This window comes from Harmonia axyridis, chromosome 2 (genome assembly GCF_914767665.1).
Source record: "Harmonia axyridis chromosome 2, icHarAxyr1.1, whole genome shotgun sequence".
In the NCBI taxonomy this organism is placed as follows: Eukaryota; Metazoa; Arthropoda; class Insecta; order Coleoptera; family Coccinellidae; genus Harmonia; species Harmonia axyridis.
This window is the reverse complement of record NC_059502.1, coordinates 14,218,057-14,241,487: the sequence shown is the minus strand read 5'-3', so window position 1 is coordinate 14,241,487 and position 23,431 is coordinate 14,218,057. Positions and strand designations below refer to the sequence as shown.

The following is a 23,431-nucleotide window of genomic DNA, read 5'->3' as shown; positions in this document are numbered from 1 at the left end:
AAAAAAAATATTCTTCAATTTTGTGTAGTTTTGATGACGTAATCAACAAGAAATATTGCAACTCTTAGTTGAATTATGTCCATGAACAAAATTAGCTCCGAATGAGATCCAAACTAACACTGAAAATCTTGGTTTTCCGTTCGAGAGTTATCGTGTTCACGGACGGACATAATTGAATTTGACGGGGGATTCGGCCTTGGTAAATTGAACTTATTGTTTGAGACCATTTTCGACTCAAAATTCAGAGATTCCCATTGAAAAATCGGGGCTAGGACTTTGCAGCTAAACGCGTTTGAAATTTTGTGATTCTGTGTTGTCAATTTTCCCAAACTTTGAACAATACATGCCCTGATAGGTAAAACTTCTGTCAAATGTTCGATCAAATGATGCCTTTTTTATCATTATTAAGGATTGATTTTTGAATAATACCAACACATGCTATTATATACATTTATTTTTATTCTTATCACATTTTCACAAGGTCATTATAATAAACTGTTATACCTATCAAGTGGTCATTGATAAAATTTTGTTCTATTTCCACAAATCCATTTTGTCCTGCATGTTTCATCACCTGAAATGAATATTTATTATTCATAAAGATCGTTCTTGCAGAAAACAATAATTGTAGAATCTAATCCATGAACTTTAATTACAAAATTAAAAAATTCATGTCAAAAACTATTCAATAAAAATTATGGAATGTGTAATATAGTACAACATATTTCACTACAAACTAACAATTTGGCTACTGCGATCTTGAAAATTGTTTGAAAATTCTAAATTAGGTATGAGTGCAGAATCGACAAGTTACCATGAAACAAAGAAATTGCTAACTTCTTCTGAATAATATAAATCAGCTATTTTCACAGTTTTTGCCTTGAACCATCTATTTTGACAAATATTTCAAAGAAATGAAGCCCATTTTAAATATTCAAGCTGAAATATTGCATATACTCACCATTCCTAAACACTTATTGAAGCAATTTTATACAGGGTGGCCATTTGAAAACGAAACAGACGAAATAAAGTTCTTCGATAGAAATGCTCGGACAGGTCGATTTCTGTTTCGAGGGGGACAACTTAAGATGTAGGTTACGGACGCATAGCGCTTCAACCCTTGCTGCTACAACCCCCACCCCCAATTTTTGAATAGGGAAGATGGGGTGAGTGATACCTCAATTTAAAGGTATTTTTATACTGATTTCAGCAAAGTAATTGTTTTTTCATTTTATGCATTAGTTCTCGAAATATTCATGCGTTAGTTAGTTAGGAAGGAAGCCACAGTCATGGATGTTTTGAAGCTCAAAATGTCGATTTTTCACAAAACACTACAAGTGCCATGAAAACACTACTTCATTTTCAAATACTTAGTTAAGAATATTTCGAGAACTAATGCATAAAATGAAAAAACAATTACTGTGCTGAAATCAGTATAAAAATACCTTTCAAATGAGGTACCACTCACCCCATCTTCCCTATTCAAAATTTTGGGGTGAGGGTTGTAGTAGCAAGGGTTGAAGCGCTATGCGTCCGTAACCTACATCTTAAGTTGTCCCCCTCGAAACAGAAATCGACCTGTCCGAGAATTTCTATCGAAAAACTTTATTTCGTCTGTAATCTCGTCTGTTTCGTTTTCAAATGGCCACCCTGTATAATGAATAACCCATGGAGGAAAGTTGAATAATTTTCTGTTAATAACATTATTTCTGAAACATTACTCTAATATCAGATTCATTACCAATCTGGCAACATAACACTATCCTTAACCTCACTTTTAGTGATGTTCAAAATTACAGTCGAGATCATGTGACCTTTTAACAGAGTCGATTGGCAAAACAACTTATCTTTATACATAGAACATTATTTGGGTTGAAACAGTTTGAAGTTGAATTTAGAATTTCTTTTTTAGTTTTCTGTCCTTTCAGGCGTATAAAAATGGTGAGTCAACATGGTAAAACCTGACACTATCGCTGCCAAACTAATGCACGTAATAGGAATTTTTCTTTAGTTTTAGATCAAATATGAGGAAATCACAATGAAAACAATAATGCTATTGTGTACTCTTATGACAAACAACATGCTGATCGTCACTACATTGAATTTTACTATTGATAAGTCTCTGAATTGACAGATAGGGTTTAAGGTTACTTGTTGATTCTGTTGTTTTACTGGCTATTATATGAAAATTGCAGTGTTATATGAAGAGATACTAAATCAAAATGTTTTGTACTCACATCAGAAGTATTGCTATTCTTAGGAAGGAAAACAGCAATGTTTTGAGAAATTTGCTTGCTGGCATCCATCAGTTGAGAAAATGGCACTGGTTGAAGCATACTTTCCAAGTCGTATGTTTTACTACTTAAATAAGATGGACCGCCCCAAGGCGGACTCAAAAAGACGACATCTCCTTTGATTTCTGCAGCCAAAGAGAAAAAGTCACCAACTATGAACTCAATTTTATCCAGAACACCATAAACTGCGGCATTATTCTTGGCAAGTTCAATTTTCTTGGGGTCAATATCAATGGCTATCACTGAAAACAATATTTTACTGTTTTATTACAATTTATTGCTGCAAATCCAAAAATTACAAGGCTCACGAATAAAACTAGATAATAATAATAATAATAATATTTTGTGATTGATTTATACAAGTTTTGGATATTTTTGAGCAAACATTATTTGGTATAATTTCAGAAGTATCGAATAGATTTTTGCCCATTAAAGATCTGTTCTGGCAAAATGATAGCTCGCTTGGAGCAAACCAGCAAAAACAAAAATACCACTAACAAGAGTTTTTAAAGACAAGAGAACATTGATTATATGCAAAGTTATCCTGTTCAATATTTACGAAGAAAATTTACAATTTGCATATTAATACAGAATCTGAAGAACTATCAAAGTCAATAATTCTACTACATTTTTTATGATAAATGAATTGGATATGGTGAACTTACGATGAAGTAATTCAGCATTGCATAGTGTTTATGAATTATGTTTCTGTGATCATTAATTTTTCTATTTTCAATCAACTCAACTTAAATAATGAAATGTTTTATTATCAGAAATTTAATCTGTCTGAATTGTTATAAGTTAGTTAGTGTAAGTAACTATTATTATATTAATTAAGAATTAACTTTGTTTCAATACAAATATTGAGTTTGAAGTTACTATAGAAAGAAATATTCTTGTATATTATCATTTTATTTTACCTTTTTTACAAGTAAGAGCAAACTGAATAGCATTTCCCCCAGCTCCACAAAATCCATCCACTAAGACATCGGTTCTACACCTCTCTGCAGTGTTTTTGGCAACCAATTCAGGAGTCACGGAATACCAACTTTCTGCAAAAAAAATTAATATATCAATAAAAATTTTTAGTTTCAAGTGAATGAATAGCATTTGGGAGATAATTTCATATTTTATTTTTTCAAACCTTTGAAAATCTTCTATTGGAATATTGAGCTAGAAAATTCAAGTAGTATATTTAATTGAGATTAAATTTTTATGACCATATTTGTTTGCTTGAATAAATATTTTAATCTATTCTGAAAGAAATATATTTTTTCAAAAATAATGTTTTATTAAAGATTCCATGAGAATATCACAACATTAATATCATTCCAATAAAACTGGCAGATCTGGGTTCTACATATGTATTGAAAAAAGTAATTCTTTACTTACCTTCATCAAGTTTAATCCCTTGATCAAACCGCCTGAAAAGAGTAAATCTTTTCAACCAATATTTTTTCAACTTTGGATTTTCCTTTATTTCTGAAGGAATGTTAAGTTTCTTCCTCCTCTTTCTTTTTTTAGGAACACAGTGATCTGTTTCTATCATTTCTTCATTTGTGTTTGTTTGTTCAGATGTGTTATTTTCTTCCTCTGGAGAACTAATTTTATTTTCTGAACAGTCGGATAAATTACCAGTAGGAACTTCCTGAAACATTTTGTTTTATTAGAAAATTGTTTCAAGAAATTCATTTAATCAAACACATAGCATTAAAATCAACAAAAAGTTTAAGAATTTTAATGATTCCAGAACAATTCAATAATTGCTCACCATGTTTTATCCAAACTTTCGCATTGCCACAAAAAGAACTGAAACAAAACTGATAAATAAAAGATTTCTTGTTTTTGTAAAATCAAACTAGGACAACAAGAAACTCTGGTCTTATTCTTCATCCACATTATTAGTAAATTTCTTACACTGAATTAGTTGAACTGTTATGTGGCATTTGTGATTTTTTTCAAATTTCACTAATACAGCCGAATGGTAATTGAAAAAATGAAAAAAAAATAGTTATATCTTACCTCATCTTTGTTTTCTAAAATTGGATTTCCTTCATCATCAAAATACGTATGTCTTGGGCGCTTTTCTCCTCGCAGTCTCAATAAGCGATTTTGTGAATTTATATGTTTCATTTTATATTCCACTTCACCCTCTACCAAATCACCCTTATTTTCAGCATACTCAATACCAAGTACATAGAAAGCTGCCTTTATTTTATTTCTTGATGAATTAGAACTACTTTTTTCTGCAGATGCCCTAAAAAGAAAATTCATGATTTATTTTACATGTTAAAGACTCATCTGCACAAGATTACTGTAATTCAAAATCACAAACAACACTTGTTACAATCAATTGAGCACAATTTCTCAGTAATGATTTTGAGTATTTATTTTGCATTCATTAATTTACTATAAAGAATTAATATTATAAAATTATCCGTTCTTGTGTATTGCAGAAAACTTTATCAAACTCACTTTTTGGATTTGGAAACTGTATTATCATCAGGTTTACCAAATGACAAGGGTAATCCAAGGCAACTCATTTTTATTTTTTCATCACAAATTGGTTCTTCCTTATCCAATAATTCTGAATTGTCACTAGATTCATTTTCCATGTCTAAGTTAGAAAAGATTTTTTCAAGATGCCTTTTGTCCAGATATTCTTTAATTGAGGAATTATCTGACTTCTCAATAGGAACAGTTTGTTGACCAGAATGTTTCAGTGATCTGTGTGGTGGCTCTAATGTATTTCGGTAATCTGGAAAAAAAATTACAAAAAATTGTATACATCATAGAATGTGTTTGTAAAATGAAGATTCAATCATTAAGTTCGACTGAAGACTATTCAACATATGAGATCTTTATTTTATTATACTGCTGTATTATTTATTCTATTAGAATTAGTAGTCCTAACCAAGTTCATCTCATCAGAATAATTTAGTGACGAAATGATGAGGAAAGTAACCACTAGAGAAGAAGTTTACTACACATCAAATGGTACAAACATGGTTAAAAAACCATAACAGAAGCTATGGAGTATCTAGGGCAGATTTCAAGTGCTCACTATCGTTAGGCCCCTGTTCAAGAGACTTTCAAGTAGAATCAAGGTCGCGGTGCAAAGTAAAGCCAAAAGAGTAATCAGCATAAGTAGTAGTTATAAAAGAAAACTACTATATTTTATAATTTTATCCATTTTATAGTTATCATTTATGAGCAAATAAATTGTAGCAGCCACAACCAATATAATGCATTCCAAAAATAAAATGTTCATCTCAAAATTAAAATTTTCATTGTTACAGAGTCAACAAGTAAAAGTGAAACTTTTATAATTAACTGTACACTATTATTATTAGTTTTATAGGTCTTCAGAAGATGATGAAAAAAATTTTTGTTTAAATAGAGTTAATGGTTAATCAGCACAAGTTAATTTTTTTTGACAGATATAATGGTCAGTACATCATCAAACATGATTGTAAAGGCACATTTTCAACTATCAAGTAGTTTATATGATGATAGTTTCTGTGATAGTTACTACCAAAATAGCACTATCGTGATAGTACTATCACAACGAAAATGATCCTTTAGATATACATAATGATATTTTCCTGATATGGCTCTCTCAATTATTTAGCTTATTAGATATTCCTGTGATCAGTTGTCATTTTACTTATAAATCTGAGCTCAGCAATGTTTTTTTTTTCGTTGAAGGTCCATGAAATTAGAGTGTTGAGTTCATTGATGGCTAATAAGGAATATATACATAATTCTGAATTCAATCTGAAAAGACAATTTCAATATGTAATACAAAATTGTTATTTTCACAGGTATTGAAATACTTTTTTTAATACAAATATTTGGCAGAATAAGAATGTCGATTGAAAAATCGTGATTCAACAAGAACCTTTCATAAATTTTTCTCCTTACTATCAGCAAAGTGAATATAGACTTAATATCGTTATTCATATTCATAAGCATGACAGAAAAAATTTTGATTTTTATAATTAATCGAATATCTGAAAAACATAAACTAGAACTAGAACTAGATTCAATCTCACACAACCTGTACTTGAGAATAAGTGCCTCTTTATAAATGTATTTTAAATTGTCAAGAAAATGCAAATTATGAAAACCTTTCAGAACAAGATCATCAGACGGCAGTCTTATGTCATAGAATAAAACCTAAAATGTTCTGGCCATAATGTCCCCCAATTGGGTCAAGTATTGGGTGATAAATATCCAAAAAATTGGGACCCAATCACGATTTTTTCATGTTGAATCAGTCAAAATTCTCGAAAAAGAAACATCTTCGAGAAAAAGGTATTGATGAAAATGTTGATGGTTTTGAAGGCTAAGTTTACTTATGCCAGAATCTTCTATTTAATTCCCCTTATGGGGTAAACTTTAGAATTTCAAATGAGAACCCCTCTTTTTATAGGAGATCAGTATTCTACCGCAAAAAATACAAAAGTTTTGTACGAACAATTTTTCGCGAATCGTCACAGTTGGCTCTGTATTCGAGTTTTCTGCTGAACTGTTTGTTTTCAGTAAACGAACTGTCATTGAAATTTGAAAATGGCGAAATTATTTGTTTTTGGTTCAAAATACTTCCCATTTAATTAATAAGGATGTATCAATTGAAAGAAGATTATTTTGAATCTAGTAGAATTAACGGTCAAGCATCTATCTTTATGAGCAAAACCATTTCAACGAATAATTCTTGACCCTAGTAGAATTCAGCTTTTATACCATGACAAAATCATATGTCCACAAGCTATTATTGATATATACCTATTCTATCATCATTTGAATCCCCATAGTAACCATTATTGTCTCTGCCACTTTTATTGCTCCCTATTGCACTTTAATTTTAATTCTAGGACACTTTATATACAGATCTCATACGTTAAGAACAGTGATAGCCATAGTTTGGTCATTACAAGAAACACACATGACCGAACTATTTTTTATAGTTTTTCCAGTAAAAAAGTAATCACCTCTATCTGCTAAAAATTTATTGTATTGTACAAGGTATTCTTCCTCATAATGTATTTTCCATAAGTGATTCCACTCATTTTGATTGTCTTCGTCTTCTTCTGAAGTGGTTGTACTAATAGAACTCTCAACTGAGCTTACTGAAGATAAACTATCAGCTGGACTTTTGTTAAAATCTATTGATGAGATCGTCATACGTGTGACATTTGTCATTGAATCTACTGTCCTCACAGAACTGCCTGTGTGTGAACTGCAGCGTGGTCTCAGAAGCTGTTCATTTTCTGTATCACCATCGTTGCTAAGTGGAGAAAGTGGATTCCATCCTTCCGAAATATCATTGTTTAACGTATCATCATTCTCTGAAGACTCACGTTGAAAAACCTTTGGATTATTTATCTGAATATTTTTCAATTCACAGTCTTCAAAATGAAATTTTGTAACTTGAGGTCTTGGAATTTCGGATTTAATATTTTCTTCTACTAATTGTCCATTACTTTCTCCACAATAACCTAAATATTCAGGATTTATATAGTCACTATATTTTGCTATCCACGATTCCCAAATTAATTTTTCTCCATTCAAAGACCAGTATATTTTCCAATCGAGAAATATGTCATATTTAGTTGAATTTGTCAAATCAGTACCACTATCACTCCGTAAAAATGGTCTTCCTTCAGATGATTCCCTGAGACTATCGTGCTCATCAGTGGATAAAGTGTCTGTGTGAGATGCACTATAGTAACAACTAACTGTTTCATTTTCCCCCTAAAAAAATGAAACTTCAGCTCAGTCACCAATTTAATAAATTTAAAAATATTTCGTTAATACAACAAAAGTTTTAGAAATATTGACTGTTAAAAATAAACTATTTTAGCTCTGTGCCTTCGGCTTGACCTTTCGGAGATTACCCCGCTGATTTCTTTCATGAACATGTGACTATACTTACCCCTCTTACGTGCGGAAGCTACGCCAGAGAGGAGAACTCTCCCCTCCGTACCATTTCTCCTTTGCCGGCTAGGAGTGGCGCTGTAATCCACAGTGCCCGCGTTTCTTCAGTACGCTGTTGATTCTCGACTAGTGAACAAGTGAAATAAAAGCGTTCGTTGTTATTACGATCGTTTAACACTGTGTAGTGTTCGGAATTGTGAAATTATCTTTCCGGTGCCTAGGGGTCCCATTGGAAAGGTAAGTTTATGAATTATCCCTTTTTTCGTTGTAGGAAGCTACGTTCTACTAAGATCAGCCGATTGCCTCCGCAACCGCAGCCGTCCGTCTCCGAAGACGCAGCCGAAAGGCCCCGCAGACGCAGCCGAAAGGCCCCGCAGACGCAGCCGAAAGGCTCAGCAAACGCAGCCGAAAGGCTCCACAAATGCAGCCGAAAGGCTCTGCTCATGCAGCCGAAAGGCTCTGCTCATGCAGCCGAAAGGCTCCACAAATGCAGCCGAAAGGCTCTGCTCATGCAGCCGAAAGGCTCTGCTCATGCAGCCGAAAGGCTCCACTCATGCAGCCGACAGGCTCTGCTCATGCAGCCGAAAGGCTCCACAAACGCAGCCGAAAGGCTCCACAAAAGCAGCCGAAAGGCTCCACAAATGCAGCCGAAAGGCTCTGCTTATGCAGCCGACAGGGCTCCACAAACGCAGCCGAACGGCTCCACAAACGCAGCCGAAAGGCTCTGCTCATGCAGCCGAAAGGCTCCACTCATGCAGCCGACAGGCTCTGCTCATGCAGCCGAAAGGCTCCACAAACGCAGCCGAAAGGCTCCACAAAAGCAGCCGAAAGGCTCCACAAATGCAGCCGAAAGGCTCTGCTCATGCAGCCGAAAGGCTCCACAAAAACAGCCGAAAGGCTCCACAAATGCAGCCGAAAGGCTCTGCCCATGCAGCCGAAAGGCTCTGCTCATGCAGCCTAAAGGCTCCACAAACGCAGCCGAAAGGCTCTGCAAACGCAGCCAAAAAACTCTGTTTTACTGAGGCAGTCGATTGGCTGTTCAGCTGAATATCTGTACCACTCTCAGGGTTAGCTGAGAAGGACTATTTGGTCTTGAACTTTTCAGACTTTCTAATTTAACTCTCTATTCTCCAGATGGCACTACCAACCCACTTCATTAAAATCGGTGAACTGCTTGAAGAATCTGCAGAGACAGAAAATGATAATCTGATTTTGGAAAGGCTGAAACTTTTGGCTCAGGAACACTTGCCAGAGGGTTGGACCGAGTGGAAGGTGGCCCAGCTGACGAAAGAACAGGTGCTAGGAAATCCAGTGGATCCCCTGGTCCTCAACAAAATCAGGTTTGCACTTCCTACTCTGGGAGTAGTGAGGGCTTTTTCTCCAGAAGCGGATCATCTGTCGGAAAAAACCTACAGGGACATCAAAATGTCTATGTTAGAATGGGCCTTCTGCAGGGCCCTGATTATGAGTCCCCCATCTGTTTCCAATCGAATAAGAGGTTCGGCCGCCCAATCCGAAATCTTCAATCAGGCGGTTAGAGATATGAAACCTTGGCTAATATCCAGGCAAGAAGCTTCAGGCCAGTTGGGTGAGAAGTCAGAAGCTGGTTCAGAAGAAGAAATGTCTGAAGATTCCCATGGTAAACGTCGAAGATATTCTTCAAAGGAGCAAGTTGTGAAGAGACCAAGGCTTGATCGAGTCACCCTTCTTGAAAATAAGGTGGATACAATGTTTACTTCAATCTGCGCTCGCCTGGATGATTTAGCAAAAACTCAATCTACAGGGGTCGAGTCATCGGCCGAAGAGGAAGATGAGTTACCTTATAATTCTGATCAGGAGAGCTCCCAAACTTGGCAAGCGCCAGCTATTGATTTCACAGATAACCTAGATCTAGATTTTTTACCTGATGTAAAGGAAGCTGCTCCGGACATTCCGGAGCCCAGTCCAATCATAAAGGCAGAAGGTATTGCCTGCCAACGTTTTGGTTCAGAATCGTGGAACAAAATTAGATATAAAGAAGTTCAGAAACGCTTGCAGGCGGCGCCAGTTTTTGGGGCTCTCAAAGTTAATTCGCAGTTGGGAAGTTTAGCGACTAGGTCTTTCGCCTCGGACCTACTAGTAACATTTGATGATACATTAGGCACTATCTGCCATGGCCTTTTAAACCAAAGAAAAGCATTAGCTGAGGTTTTGAAAGGCCTTACCGCTAAGCACCCTGATATTGTCGACGACCTAAAGTCGGTTCTAATTGATACCAATTCTAATTTTAAGAACTATTCAGATGATCTTTTACAATTTGTATGTGCTCATAGAGCAGAAACCATTAAATTTAGACGTCAAGCATATAAAACGAAATCGGACTTTCAAACAGTCAAATTGAACCAAATTCCCCCTTCTTCGACGCACATTTTCGATGAAGAAAAATTAACAGATTTTTTAAAAGAACAAGGAGGTTTTTTTCAATGTTTTTTACAAGCGGTCGGATAGATCCGGGAACAGAACATATTCTGTCCCCCAAAAAAAGTCTCGGTTAGAGCACAAGAGACCGTCTAAATTTCAGCCATCGAAATCTAAGAGCTCATCTTGGCGAAATTCTACTACAGTTGCTTCATATAGAAATCGTCGAGAAACAAGGGGTGGTCACGTAGGAAGAACCAACAAGCCGCGTCGTCCAGAAGGCAAGAGGCGTCTTTGACGCGCCCTTTGTAGCAGGTCAGATCAAAGGGTACTCGAGCATCTGGAAAAAGCTAGGCGCTCCAACATACGTGATGAAAGCAATAAAAGGTTATTCCATCCCCTTTGTAAAGAAACCTCCTTCTGTTCCGTTGACAGGTGCTCTTATAAAAAAATTTTCCACAAAAGTTTCAGAAACTATGTCAAAAGAAATCAATACTCTAATAAATCAACAAGTGGTGGAACCATCGGTGGCAAAGACCGGGTTCTTATCTCAACTATTTTTAGTCCCGAAACAAGACGGGAAGATGAGGCAGATTTTCAATCTTCGGCGTCTCAATGGGTATTTAAATCCCAAGCGTTTTCGTCTGGTAAATCAAAACAAAGTACCAGGGTTTCTTCAAGAAGGCGACTTTGTAGGGAAACTGGACCTATCACAAGCATACTTCCACATTCCAGTAAAGGAAGAGCATCGCAGGTACCTCTCCTTCGCTTACAAGAGGAGAGTATTTCAAATGACATGCTTACCATTCGGTCTGTCCAGTGCTCCTCTGATTTTCTCTCGAATAAGCAATTGGTTAGCGAGTATCCTTCGTGCAAAGGGTATTCGGGTAATCGTTTATCTGGACGATTTTCTTCTTGCACACCAAGATTCAACAACACTAATGAGACAGTTGGAATACGCAGTAGATCTTTTTCAGAGCCTAGGCTGGAAAGTAAACCTAGAGAAGTCCAATTTGGAGGCACTGAAATCAGTGGAGTTTTTGGGTATAATTTGGGACACCGAACAGAACAGAAAGACCTTACCCTCCAAGAAGACTCAACGAATTCGAGAGAGCTTACACCAGTTGGTGAGCAAAGGTACTTGGAGTTGGGAGTCGGGAAAATCCTTGATAGGCAGGCTAGGTTTTGCGTCTCTGGTTACCCCTATGGGTCGCCTCTTTACGAGAAGGCTTCAACGGGCAAGCAAATGGTTGCCAGAGATCCAACCGAGAAAGAAATTTCCGTGTCCCAAGGAGGCTCTAGCCGATTGTCGATGGTGGTTACAGAACCTTTCCACTCCCGGAAGGATTTTCATCCCCGAGCCGACAATGTTTTTGTCAACAGACGCATCGGACATGGGTTGGGGCTTTCAAATGAGCGAGACGCAGATGTCGGGGACGTGGACACAGACTCAGAAAGCCTGGCACATCAACAGGAAGGAATTGTTCACCGTGCTTATAGCCGTGAAGAAATTGAGGAAATCATTGGTGGAAAAATCCCTGATGATACAGTCAGACAACAGAACTGTTGTGGCCTACTTGAGAAATCAAGGGGGGACGAAATCAAAGGCTCTTTTGGAACTAACGAGAGAGATACTTTCCATAACACACGAGTTTCGGATATCCATATTTCCCTACTACCTTCCAGGATATTGCAACACAATGGCAGATTGCCTGTCAAGGGGTCTGATTCTTCCCGATTGGCATATAAAAGCGGAGGTGACATCGATGATTTTTTCCAAATGGGGAATCCCGGAAATAGATTTGTTTGCGACGAACCGATCGAGAGTAGTTCCAGAATATGTAACGATAGATGCGAGAGACACGCGAGCAGTGTTCATAAACGCGTTCAGCAGACCCTGGGTGTTCAGGCTCGCCTGGATATTCCCACCACCTCCTCTAATTCCCAGAGTTCTGCAAAATTTGAACAAATCCCAAGGAACTTTCATTCTAATAGTCCCACGTTGGGAGAAGGTATTCTGGAGGGCAGACCTCAAACACAGAGCTCTAGAAGCTCCAATAATTCTAAGGAATTTGTCCCACGCTCTTATCGATCTTTCGACCGATCTTCCTCCGCCCAGATCAGAGGACCTTCGTTTGGAAGTTTGGAAGGTACGGGGTGGACTCCGTTAATGTCAGGTCTATCACCAGATGATGTCGCACTTCTTCAGGGTGCTTGGAGAGATTCAACTTTACGAACCTATCACTCGGCCTGGAAACAATGGAGGTCTTGGTGCGAAAGATCGGGTGTAAGATCCAATGGACCAAGCGCATCAGATATTTGTGCATATCTGTCGTTTTTGTTCAGAGTTAAAAAGTTAGCTCTGTCGACGATCCTGGTCCATAAGTCTGTGGTGATAACTCTCTCTTCACCCGAGGGCGCGGAACGACTGTCAGGGCATCCATTGATTAAAACGATGTTGAAAGCCATAGGCCTCAAGACCACGGCTTGTCTTACGCCTAAGTCAACCATTTGGAATATCCTAGATCTAGTCAACTGGTTGAAGTCACATCCCCCGGATCAGAATAGTTTTTTTCAAGTATCACGACACACAGCCATCTTGTTGCTATTGGCCTCAGGTCGTAGGATTCATGATCTTACACTCATCAGCCTGGATAAAGATCACTGCCAGCTTTCGAATTCTACGATCACATTCTGGCCTATGTTTGGGTCTAAAACGGATCGAACCAAATATCGCCAATCCGGTTGGGAGTTAAGAAGTTCGGGAGATGAACTCTTAGACCTGGTCAAATGGGTTAATCTCCTAATTAAAGTGTCTGAGCAGAGAAGGAGGGCTAAGAAAAATCTTTTCCCTCTTTTTATCACAACCAGAGGGGCAGTTAGAGCAGCAACAAGGACAATAATAGCAGGATGGCTCAAAGAACCTTTCAAGGATTTGAGAATTGAAATGGGTCCCGGGTCTATCCGTTCCGCAGTAGCATCTTTTGATTTTCAAAATAATGTTTCAATAGACTCCATCTTGGAGAAGGGTAATTGGCGAGGTTCAAATAACTTTTTCAAGCACTATTGCAAGAATGTTGAAAGACCAAGCGAATTTAAAAGACTTAATTTACGAAGTTCCTTCAGTTCAGTATGATCCATCAAACTCGATGCTGTGATTCTCATGTGATATCATTGGACAGATTTCTTGTTCATTGTATGAAATGTTTTTTCTTTCAAACCTTTATATATATATATATATATCTTTCCTACATATATACATATATATATTTCATAGTTATATATACATTGTTACAGAGTTGAGTTTTGTTTTTTGTTTGTGAATCTAGAGAAATATTTTATTTATTTTTTTTTTTTTTTTTACATTATATACTTTGAGTAAAGAGGAGGTTTTATTCCATACTCTTAATCTGATAGTCACAGTACGCTGGATGCCGGCAGATGCCAAACACTTCTCCGAAAGGTCAAGCCGAAGGCACAGAGCTAAAATACAACCGTTTTCCACCCCGAAGGGCAAGAAAACGGATATTTTAGGTCTTGCCGAGGCTTGACCTGAGTAATGCCTTGCCGTCATTTTAAGAGAAGGTACTGAAGAAACGCGGGCACTGTGGATTACAGCGCCACTCCTAGCCGGCAAAGGAGAAATGGTACGGAGGGGAGAGTTCTCCTCTCTGGCGTAGCTTCCGCACGTAAGAGGGGTAAGTATAGTCACATGTTCATGAAAGAAATCAGCGGGGTAATCTCCGAAAGGTCAAGCCTCGGCAAGACCTAAAATATCCGTTTTCTTGCCCTTCGGGGTGGAAAACGGTTGTATATTTACTAGATCACAGGATAATAAATAGCTACATTTTTATGAGAGAGTCATGATCAGAATTGCCTCTAATGATTTGCAGATATACTAATTAAAAAAATTCGCAGATATAATTAAAAAAAAAAAAATACAGGATATTTATAAATTATTTAACATTGAAATGGTCTTTGAAATATTTTTAATATACTCATCAAGGATTTGGAAACAGAGTTCACAAAATTTGATTGAGAATTGATAACACACCATTAAGATGGTCAATTTAGACATTTTTATCATATATGTATAGTGCTGGCTAAACGAAAGCTTGGGGTGCTGAATTAACATGTTAGAAATAGATGTGTAAAGAATGCCGAAAGTTGAATTGAGAGCAACATTTTCAACTCTTCCTTTCCACAAACAGTGAAACTACTTGCAGTGTCAGATATCTACAATATCGTTGCCAAAAACAAATATTTGCAAGTATTAATGAAGAGAGGTACAGAACATTTCAAAGTCCTCTACAATGTTTCAAACGTTTATAAAAACCCTGTATAATATGGATTGAGTGGAACCTTCCTGATATATGTATTTATGAATCATGCAAGTTAGATTTTTTTTCTATCAATTGTAAATATTCAATGCATAGTAAAAATGGCATATTATGAATTTGATAAGATAAGGAATTCATTCCATGATTATTTATTAACTTATCTCAAAATACTCACTTCTGATTTAACTTGTACTGTATGAAGATTAATTTCGTCAGGACTATTTTCGATCGAAGGGTATTGTTCTGCTTTGTACCTGAAAAATGAATCATATAGATAGATTATACTAAACAAGGAACAAAACACTGCAAATTTGAACCTATGTTAAGGATGCAGCTTTTTCAAAAATTATTTTAAATGAATATATAGTGGCACATTTTCATTGATAATGTTCGTCTTTACGTATCTGGCATTGGTTGTCCTAATTTTATTAACCCCTAAATGTGCACCTTTTTTTTTAGTAGGAAATAAATAAGACCCTGAACTGGTTCAAGATATCGAAAAAAAAAATCAGATAATGAAAAACTACTTTAATTAGTTTTTAATTATTTATCATTTCAAGATGAACATTTCCCTAATTGTGTCTATTATAATTGGGGTTTGTTTATTTCTTTGAATAGTGCAATATCAGATTCTAGATTACTTCTTCCTTAAATTCAATTCGATTGATACTTTTTCCAGTATTATGTAAAATTTCATGTTGATTGCGTCACCAAAATCATAGAAAATTCAAGTATGTAGAATATTGTAACAACAGTGACGTCATGGTAGATCACTCATATATTTAGGTGAACAGTTTTTGGTCTTCAAAGGGGAAATGAGCCAATGATCAAGCGCTCAAAAACTCCTGACTGCAAGTCATTGTTTTTCTTGATTATTATTTGCACCGAGACCCATGTTTACTTAGCTACACCACTATACCCAATAATGCATGTCAATTATTTTTATTAATTTGGTTAGTAAAATTTGATTGTAAATTAGAACTAGTCTAATCTAATCCAATGCTTCGGACTATTCAATTTTGTACCTGATGAAAATGAGACAAATAGTTTAAAGGAAACTAATAATTTATTTTTAAAACATTCACATGTAAAGTATAAGAGTTCTGAAAAGCATATGCTTACAGATTATTGAAATATATTTTGAAAGGAAAAATGTAAGATTAGTAAAGAGGGGAAATAACTAATTTAAAAAAGTATTAAAACTGAATTGTTGTTATAAATGCAAAACAGAATAATTAATCTAAGTAATGTCATTATCAGATAAAATGAAAGTATGGTAGACAGATACTATTATTTCTTTGTTACATTCAAAACTGTTATGTCAAAAGAAGGAACTAATTACATCTAATGAAAATTTCAACACAAATTTCATTTATGCATACTTCAATTTTTGTACAAAAAAAGACATTCTACTACTTTAATTCAAATTTAATTGCTGCTACCTTGAAGGTATTTTTAGATGCTATAAATTTGATCAATGTGTCAGGTTTACCAATAACTTATAATTCACTATGTAAACTCTAAATACCTTTCCTCAGAAACTCTGTAATAAATTTCGAAGACAAACTATAACCACTTGACCAATGGTTGCAAATAATTTGTACGACTGCTAAAAACAACGGTTTAATGTATTCTAACTCACAATATTACTGTGAGCAATAAATTTAACAAATTTTTTGTCAAGTTGACCTTTTTGCCATTTTGATAAGTAATAAGTTGAATTACGATACCCTTTGAGTATCTTTGACTTTTCATGAATTTCCATTATCATTTTAATATTTTGTATGTTCAAATATGGTTATTTAAAAATTTGAATGGAGGACTAAATTAGAGACACTTCACGGAATTTCATAATTTGAAAGATTAAAATTTAATAATTCATTCCTTGCTTGAAAATATCCTGTATCTTGTGGATCAAATGGGTCAGGAACAAATGGGGGTGTCATTGACAATAGGTTATCCCAATCAATATTTTTGAAGGCATCCATTTTTATGACTTCCTCTGCTTTAGGTCTTTTTTCAGGATCATGAGTCAAAAATGATTCAATAGCATCAACAATTTCTTTTGACAAAGCTTCTGCTCCTGTTGGCCATTCAATATTATGTGCCAATATATTTTTGAAAACTTTTTGAGCACTGCTGTCATTAAAAGGAGGAAATCCAGTTACAAATTCATATAAACATACTCCTAACGACCACCAATCAACAGAACAATCATGGCCCTGTCTCAAAAGCAACTCTGGAGCAAGATAATCTGGGGTACCTAAAACCCTTTGATCAGAGCTCCAGTGAGCTCTTCTCACTGATTTAGGAGTTCGGTAAGGAGTCCTTGGTGTTTTTGGGGTACATTCTCCAGTTTGTGAAATAGGGCTGACTATTGTGTTACCTTTACTACTAGAAGGTTTTTGGTTATCCAGAGTATTTCTTGGTATGTCAAACCTTGTTGTTTTCATTTTTGATTTATCTGTTGCTACAGGAGTTGAAAATGTTACACCTCCTTGCAATGGACTACTTTTGTCTAATTTCAATATTTCCATTTCACCTGTGAGGCCTGTTTTTACATAAGCCTTGTGTGAGCTAGTGGGTGAAGGAGAACGTAATTTGCGTTTTGCTCTCATACTGCTTAGTCCATATCTTGTGGGTATTCCTCGACTGATTGGTGAAAATTCAGAGACATTTGTAATTTCACTTGCATCCTTAGTTGAATCTTCTTGATTACTATTACATGTGTGATATGAACTATTCTCTGTCTCTGATGAATTCTTTGTGAATTCTGCTGATAGGTAATTTACACCAGATAAAGCTATTTGTTGTTTAGATGAGTCAGTCTTATTCGAAGTTACATTAACCTTATTGCTTTCTTTAAGAACAGATGAATTATTCTGAGAGTCTAAAATGCTGAAAGATTCTGATATAGAGTCATTATTAGGATTGACACTAACATATTTGGAGTTTCCCGAACCAAAACTGAAATGAGAAGTAAGGCTCAACAATTGCCCAGGAGTTCTAGTACATAAATTTGGTGTGTTGCTTTCAAAATCGGTTATCTCTAGATCTCTATGTATTTGCACCTTTGATAATCCAAAATCAGTTAATTTCACATGTCCTTCCTTAGAAAGCAACATATTATCAGGTTTTATATCCCTATGTGTGATTCCATGGCTATGTAAATATTGCAAGGCCAAACAAACTTCCGCAACATAAAATGTGGCCATTGCTTCATCGAAGAAACCATAAACACTGAGCAGTGATTTTAAATCACCACCAACCATAAATTCCATAACGAGATATATCGAAGAAGAAGTTTGGAGAGAATAATATAATTTGACACAAAAAGGGCAGTTGGTTAGGGCCAACGCATTTCTTTCATTCACAACTTGGGAAACCATATTTTTGTGTATCATTTCATATTTTTTCATCACTTTAATGGCGTACATCACTTTATTATTCGATTTCTTGTGGCCTAAAAATACTTTTCCAAAAGCACCTTTACTTATTGGTTTTATTATAACGAAGTCATTGATATCTGGAGGTTTAGTAGAAGTTGAGTTATCGAATGACATTTTCAATTTTTCAATGAAAACTAAAGATGAAAAATTTATTGAAACCGTTTATATTTGAAAATAGAGCGGTTTTTCTACAATAGACGCTTTAAATTGAATTTTTGACACAACAGTAGTGAGCAGAATTCATTGACAGAATATTGACAGACAGATATAACTTACCACACAAAAGCTCTGGAACAAACACAGTTGATTACATCAAATTGGCACTTTTTTCTTAATGTAATTATTGCTAGAATATTCCGCTGAGATTCGCACATATCTGAGTAGAAGCCGTTTATTATTAATAACTAGTTTAATTCATTAATTCAATCGAACAGAAGCAAAGGAAATACAAAACAATATGTCTAATTGTCAAAATAAATAATAATTTGTCTATGTTCTCCTAACCTAAAGGTAATCATACACAGATTTTAGTTACTCTTCTTTTTTTATCAATATATTTTTAATTAATCATTATTTCACACCATTGAATTTCACACAGATGGCAGCAAAACTCCATAGACCTAATATCAATTAATAATTAATATCATTTGATATTAAAGCATATTTGGAAATACCTACACACAGTGAGCGATTAGCGATATAAATACTTTCTACTCCGAGTATTGAATTTATATCGCTCATAAAATAATATATAATTATATATATACAATATTGTATTGTATATTGATTATATATCTTATAATCAAAAGCCGGATTTAGATTATTGATTGCACTTATATTTGTATTTTGTGTTGCAGTCTAGATGCATTTACAATGACATCTATTATTGGGAAGTTGAACCTAACGCTGAATTCCTGTTGACAGGAATTTGATTATCGGTAGGTACAGCAGGAATTCGATATGTTGATTGTTGGTATGTTGGTGAACATGTAAAAAGAAGCTTTTATGCAGGCTTTATTTCGTTGTTGATGCTAAATAGAGAATACATTTTTCGAATATTGAATCCTTTAAAAACCAACCTTTCAAATATTTAGTGACGAAGGTGCTTCTTTCAAGATGAAGAGAAGATCTAATAAATCAAATACTTCACGAGGATCTGGTACCGACGCCGAAGAATCTCAAAGCTTTTCCAGCGACGACGATAACCAGAAGAACGGCGATGATTCTTCTGTGGATCTCGAACCGAAGCAGAAAAAAAGGAGAAGTAAAAGCAAAGAAAAGGTAAGCAAAATAAAACAAAATTTAGTGTAATATCTTTTAGAAGTAAGAAGCACTAAATTGATGAAAAATATGATAATAGGACTATTCACATTATTGCTGCACTTCTAGGTCTGAGAGTCCACAGGGAACCTTATTTATATATAATTATTAAGTATTTACTTGTTGCTATCAGTTCTATTATGTGTTAAAATTTGTGTTGTGTTGTTATTTTTAAATTGATGACTTTGACACAAATATTGAAGCAACCTAATATGTGAATTTTTTAAATTTTTATTCATATTATGTCACATTTTCTCTTATTTTTATCAACTTGAGAGCAGGAACTTTTCGCAAGGAATTAACATTCTTCTTTAAATTTTATAACAAGCATTAAACTAGTACACAAGACATTAGTTAACTGATATATTTGTTATAAACTATAGATAAGATGATTTTTGGTATTCCTTGTTGGCATTCAACATATTGAAGCAAGATTTTCCTTTTTAGTGTGAAACATTAGTTAATCACCTCATCTATCCAATTTTCCTTGATATAGGTGTTTGACTTCACTTTCACTATTATTTTTCCTTGTTTTTCGTTATACTTAGTGATGTAAGGATTGTAATATTGAAGTCTGATAATTAAGGATTCTGAAGTTGTAGGAACGCATAGTTTGTTCTAATTCTGTATTGTGATTACTAAGAAAATGTTGAACACCAACTATTATGGAGAACTAATATGTGATCAATATTTACATATTCTACAAGGCAAAGATGTGCCTACTAGAACCATTCAATGGTTAACACTTTCACTGGTGTTTTAGAAAATGATCTAGTCAATTTATAACTAGATGTAATTTTTCCCTATCAGTTTTCGATCTGGATTGCAATTGAATACCATTTCAAAACATTAGTTTTCGGAGCAGGAAAAGTTATGATTGTATTAAAATATGTATTTTCATTGTATATCCTTGAGTTCCATCTAATTCTTTTCTTCTCCTTCTAGAAACCAGTTCATTCAAAGAAAAAGATTACTAAAGGAAGGAGGGGCAAAGACTCCGATAATGAAGAAGAAGACGATAAGGATATTTCTGAAAACGACAATGAAGAAAATGAAAGCCCAGTGAGTTGTCTTTCAGTATAATTATAATTGGTTTTCCTGTCAATTTTGCTGATAAAAATTATTTTTTTCATTCAGAAATCAGCTCAGATGAAGAAAAGAATAAGCAAAGGAAAGAAGTCCAAGGAATCTTCTCATCTTGAAGATGATAATGATGATGATGATGATGGCAGCGATAATGACAATGAGGAAAATGGAAGCCCAGTGAGTTTTTTGTTTTTATTGGTTTCTCATTACCCTGAACATATCTTAACCTTGTATAGGTTATCCAGTGGGAATGATAATTTCAAATTATCATAATGTCAACATTATTATTTTTCTATATTTCTTGACATTCGTGTTCAGTAGTTTATGACATTTAAGCATGGAAACATACACGCTTCATCAACGGAAAGAAATTGTTAAATAGTTTGATCAAAATCAGTGCTTATTTGGCAATACTGAGAAAAATTTCAAGAGAATTCATAGACGAAATTATTCAGTTAATCGACTCACTATTTGTCATTTTATAGACAAATTGAAAATTACACAATACACGAGTACCAGTACTATCTACTGAGCCGCACTTGGTGTCTCTTAAAAAATTATCTACAATACTACAAATAGTGAGTCGATTGATTGATTAATGCCGTCCACGAATTCTTTGTACATTTTTCTCAGTATTCCCAAATGATCACCGATTTTGATAAAAGAATTCAACAATTGCTAAGCGTTATGATTAAATGGCATAACCTACCGAACACAAATGACTTAAAAATGTCAAAAAATAGTACAGTGTTGCCATTATAATCATTTTAATTTGTGTCATTCCTATTGAAAAACACATTATTTGTTGTATGGATCAAATTGAAAAATAAGTATTTGTCAGGAGTCAAGGGTACAAATGTATTCATAAATTTTTTTTATTGTATAAATTGTATTAACTATAGATCGTGCTTTATTGATAGAAAAAACAGTCTGCCAAGAAAAAGAATGCAAAGGGACATAAATCAAGGAATAATAAGTTGGTTGAGATGGAAAATTCAGAGGAGGAGGAAAATGAAGAGGAAGAAGATAGTGGACTGAATGATGAAGAAGAATATGAGGTAAGGTTTATTGTGTTTAGGCATTAAGTTGACTGTTTAATTTTTTAATCATATTGGTTTTTCATTATCTACAAAGTAAATTCTATGATAACTCTAGAGGTAATTTGAGTCATCAGGAAAATTGATGTCCAATGCAGAGATGATGATACAAATTAATTATCAATTTTATATCTATCCCTTAATTATAACGATAATATTTGAATACTCCTATGCAAATACATTTCCAGGTGGAATCCATTCTTGATGAAAAAACCATCAGAGGCATTCATTCTTATCTCATTAGATGGAAAGGTTATGGAGAAGAAAGCGATACATGGGAACCAGCAAACACACTCAATTGTCCTGATGCACTTCAGGAATTCAAAAAGAAGAAAAATTCTGCAGATAAACATAAAAAGGCAGCAAACAAAGCGAAGAAAACACAGGAATCTGACGAGAAATGGGATGAGAATGAAGATTTTGAGGTTGGTGTACGAACTCTGTTCAATTTGTTTCTCATATTTGAAAAAGATCACACTAGAATACCAGATAATAATCTCCATCTTTAATTATTAGTTATTGTATTTCAGGTTGTTAAAATTTTGGACGTGCATTTCAAGAGAGGCGGAAAAAGGGAATTCCTTGTGGCCTGGAAGGGTTATTCCCATAAATACGACAGTTGGGAACCCGAGGAAAACATGAATTGCAAAGAAATGATAGAGAGATATTTGAAGAAATGTGAACAAGCTAAGGAAGTCGACCCGAAGGAATTGAGAGTTCAAAGAAAAGTTACCGACAGATTTACTTTATCCACGCAGTCTGTGGGAAGAAGACTAAGTAAAAGGAATCAAGGAAAGCAAAGGTACATTTGTTAAAACATGTTTTATTTTATTAAAATTTTCTTTTTTTTGTAAATCTTTTTTTCAAGTACAAAAAATTGGTTGACACTGTACTTATGATTTTCATCAGCAATTACTTTCTATTTTAGGGTTCAGTATCATGATGCAGAGTGAAAGAGGGAGTTATTCAAAGTGCATATATACACTTCAATTTATTTCATAGTAAGGATAAATATGTGTTATTTAGGGTATATATTATATACACAAGATTATATATCACAGGCAATCCAGAATTTTCAAGTACAAAAGAAAAGTGAATATAAATCTTTATATTTATTCGAAGTTATATATTTGTGTTAAGTCACCCATAGTAGAAGAGGGTGTAAATAAGTCGATATATTTTAATTTTTGAGGAAATTACTATTTGTAGAATACTATTGATTATTTATATTATTATTTTTTGTTATTTTCAATATTCAACAATTCTGAATATAATCTTGTGTGGACTAGTTCTTTGATGTATCTTGTTTTGTTTTTTAAAATTATATATCAAATTCAATTTATCTGTAGCAATATTTTTTGTGCTGAAATAGATTTGTCCTCTTTTCCATTGTGTACCAATGAGTAACTAGTAAAAATACCTATACTTTTCTGAGGAATTAAAACATGTCTCTGAATTTTAAAAGCGTTGAAATTTCTAAAATTTGTCTAATAAAATATGTAAAGTTA

General features: G+C 34.5%; 3 protein-coding genes across 3 annotated transcripts; 1 reads left to right on the top strand and 2 right to left on the bottom strand.

Moving 5' to 3' along the window:
• Positions 1-436: 436 nt before the first annotated feature.
• Positions 437-18,909, bottom strand: LOC123673103. Its single transcript, XM_045607532.1, has 9 exons — positions 18,697-18,909; positions 15,147-15,225; positions 7,289-8,051; positions 4,770-5,052; positions 4,317-4,551; positions 3,687-3,942; positions 3,215-3,346; positions 2,238-2,536; positions 437-574 (listed from the first exon to the last, which is right to left on the bottom strand). The coding sequence occupies exons 1-9, from the start codon at positions 18,792-18,794 to the stop codon at positions 467-469; spliced, it is 2,253 nt and encodes a 750-aa protein (XP_045463488.1). The 5' UTR covers positions 18,795-18,909; the 3' UTR covers positions 437-466.
• On the bottom strand, positions 16,582-18,683 carry LOC123673104 (serine/threonine-protein kinase greatwall). Its single transcript, XM_045607533.1, has one exon. The coding sequence runs from the start codon at positions 18,532-18,534 to the stop codon at positions 16,810-16,812; it is 1,725 nt and encodes a 574-aa protein (XP_045463489.1). The 5' UTR covers positions 18,535-18,683; the 3' UTR covers positions 16,582-16,809.
• A 447-nt stretch (positions 18,910-19,356) lies between the features above and the next one.
• On the top strand, positions 19,357-23,431 carry LOC123673107 (chromodomain-helicase-DNA-binding protein 1-like). The gene is made up of 7 exons (XM_045607539.1): positions 19,357-19,701; positions 20,686-20,802; positions 20,878-21,003; positions 21,747-21,884; positions 22,112-22,348; positions 22,454-22,725; positions 22,852-23,431. The coding sequence occupies exons 1-7, from the start codon at positions 19,537-19,539 to the stop codon at positions 22,874-22,876; spliced, it is 1,080 nt and encodes a 359-aa protein (XP_045463495.1). The 5' UTR covers positions 19,357-19,536; the 3' UTR covers positions 22,877-23,431.

Bases quoted from the DNA above. Each gene is read 5' to 3' on its own strand.
- LOC123673104 (XM_045607533.1), bottom strand. From the start codon at position 18,534: ATGTCATTCGATAACTCAACTTCTACTAAACCTCCAGATATCAATGAC.
- LOC123673103 (XM_045607532.1), bottom strand. From the start codon at position 18,794: ATGTGCGAATCTCAGCGGAATATTCTAGCAATAATTACATTAAGAAAA. The intron at 15,226-18,696 runs GTAAGTTATATC...TTCATTTTTCAG, and splicing joins TGTTCCAGAGCTTTTGTGTG to GTACAAAGCAGAACAATACC. The intron at 2,537-3,214 runs GTAAAATAAAAT...TATTGTTTTCAG, and splicing joins TGCTCTTACTTGTAAAAAAG to TGATAGCCATTGATATTGAC.
- LOC123673107 (XM_045607539.1), top strand. From the start codon at position 19,537: ATGAAGAGAAGATCTAATAAATCAAATACTTCACGAGGATCTGGTACC. The intron at 19,702-20,685 runs GTAAGCAAAATA...TTCTCCTTCTAG, and splicing joins GAAGTAAAAGCAAAGAAAAG to AAACCAGTTCATTCAAAGAA. The intron at 22,726-22,851 runs GTACATTTGTTA...TTTCTATTTTAG, and splicing joins AGGAATCAAGGAAAGCAAAG to GGTTCAGTATCATGATGCAG.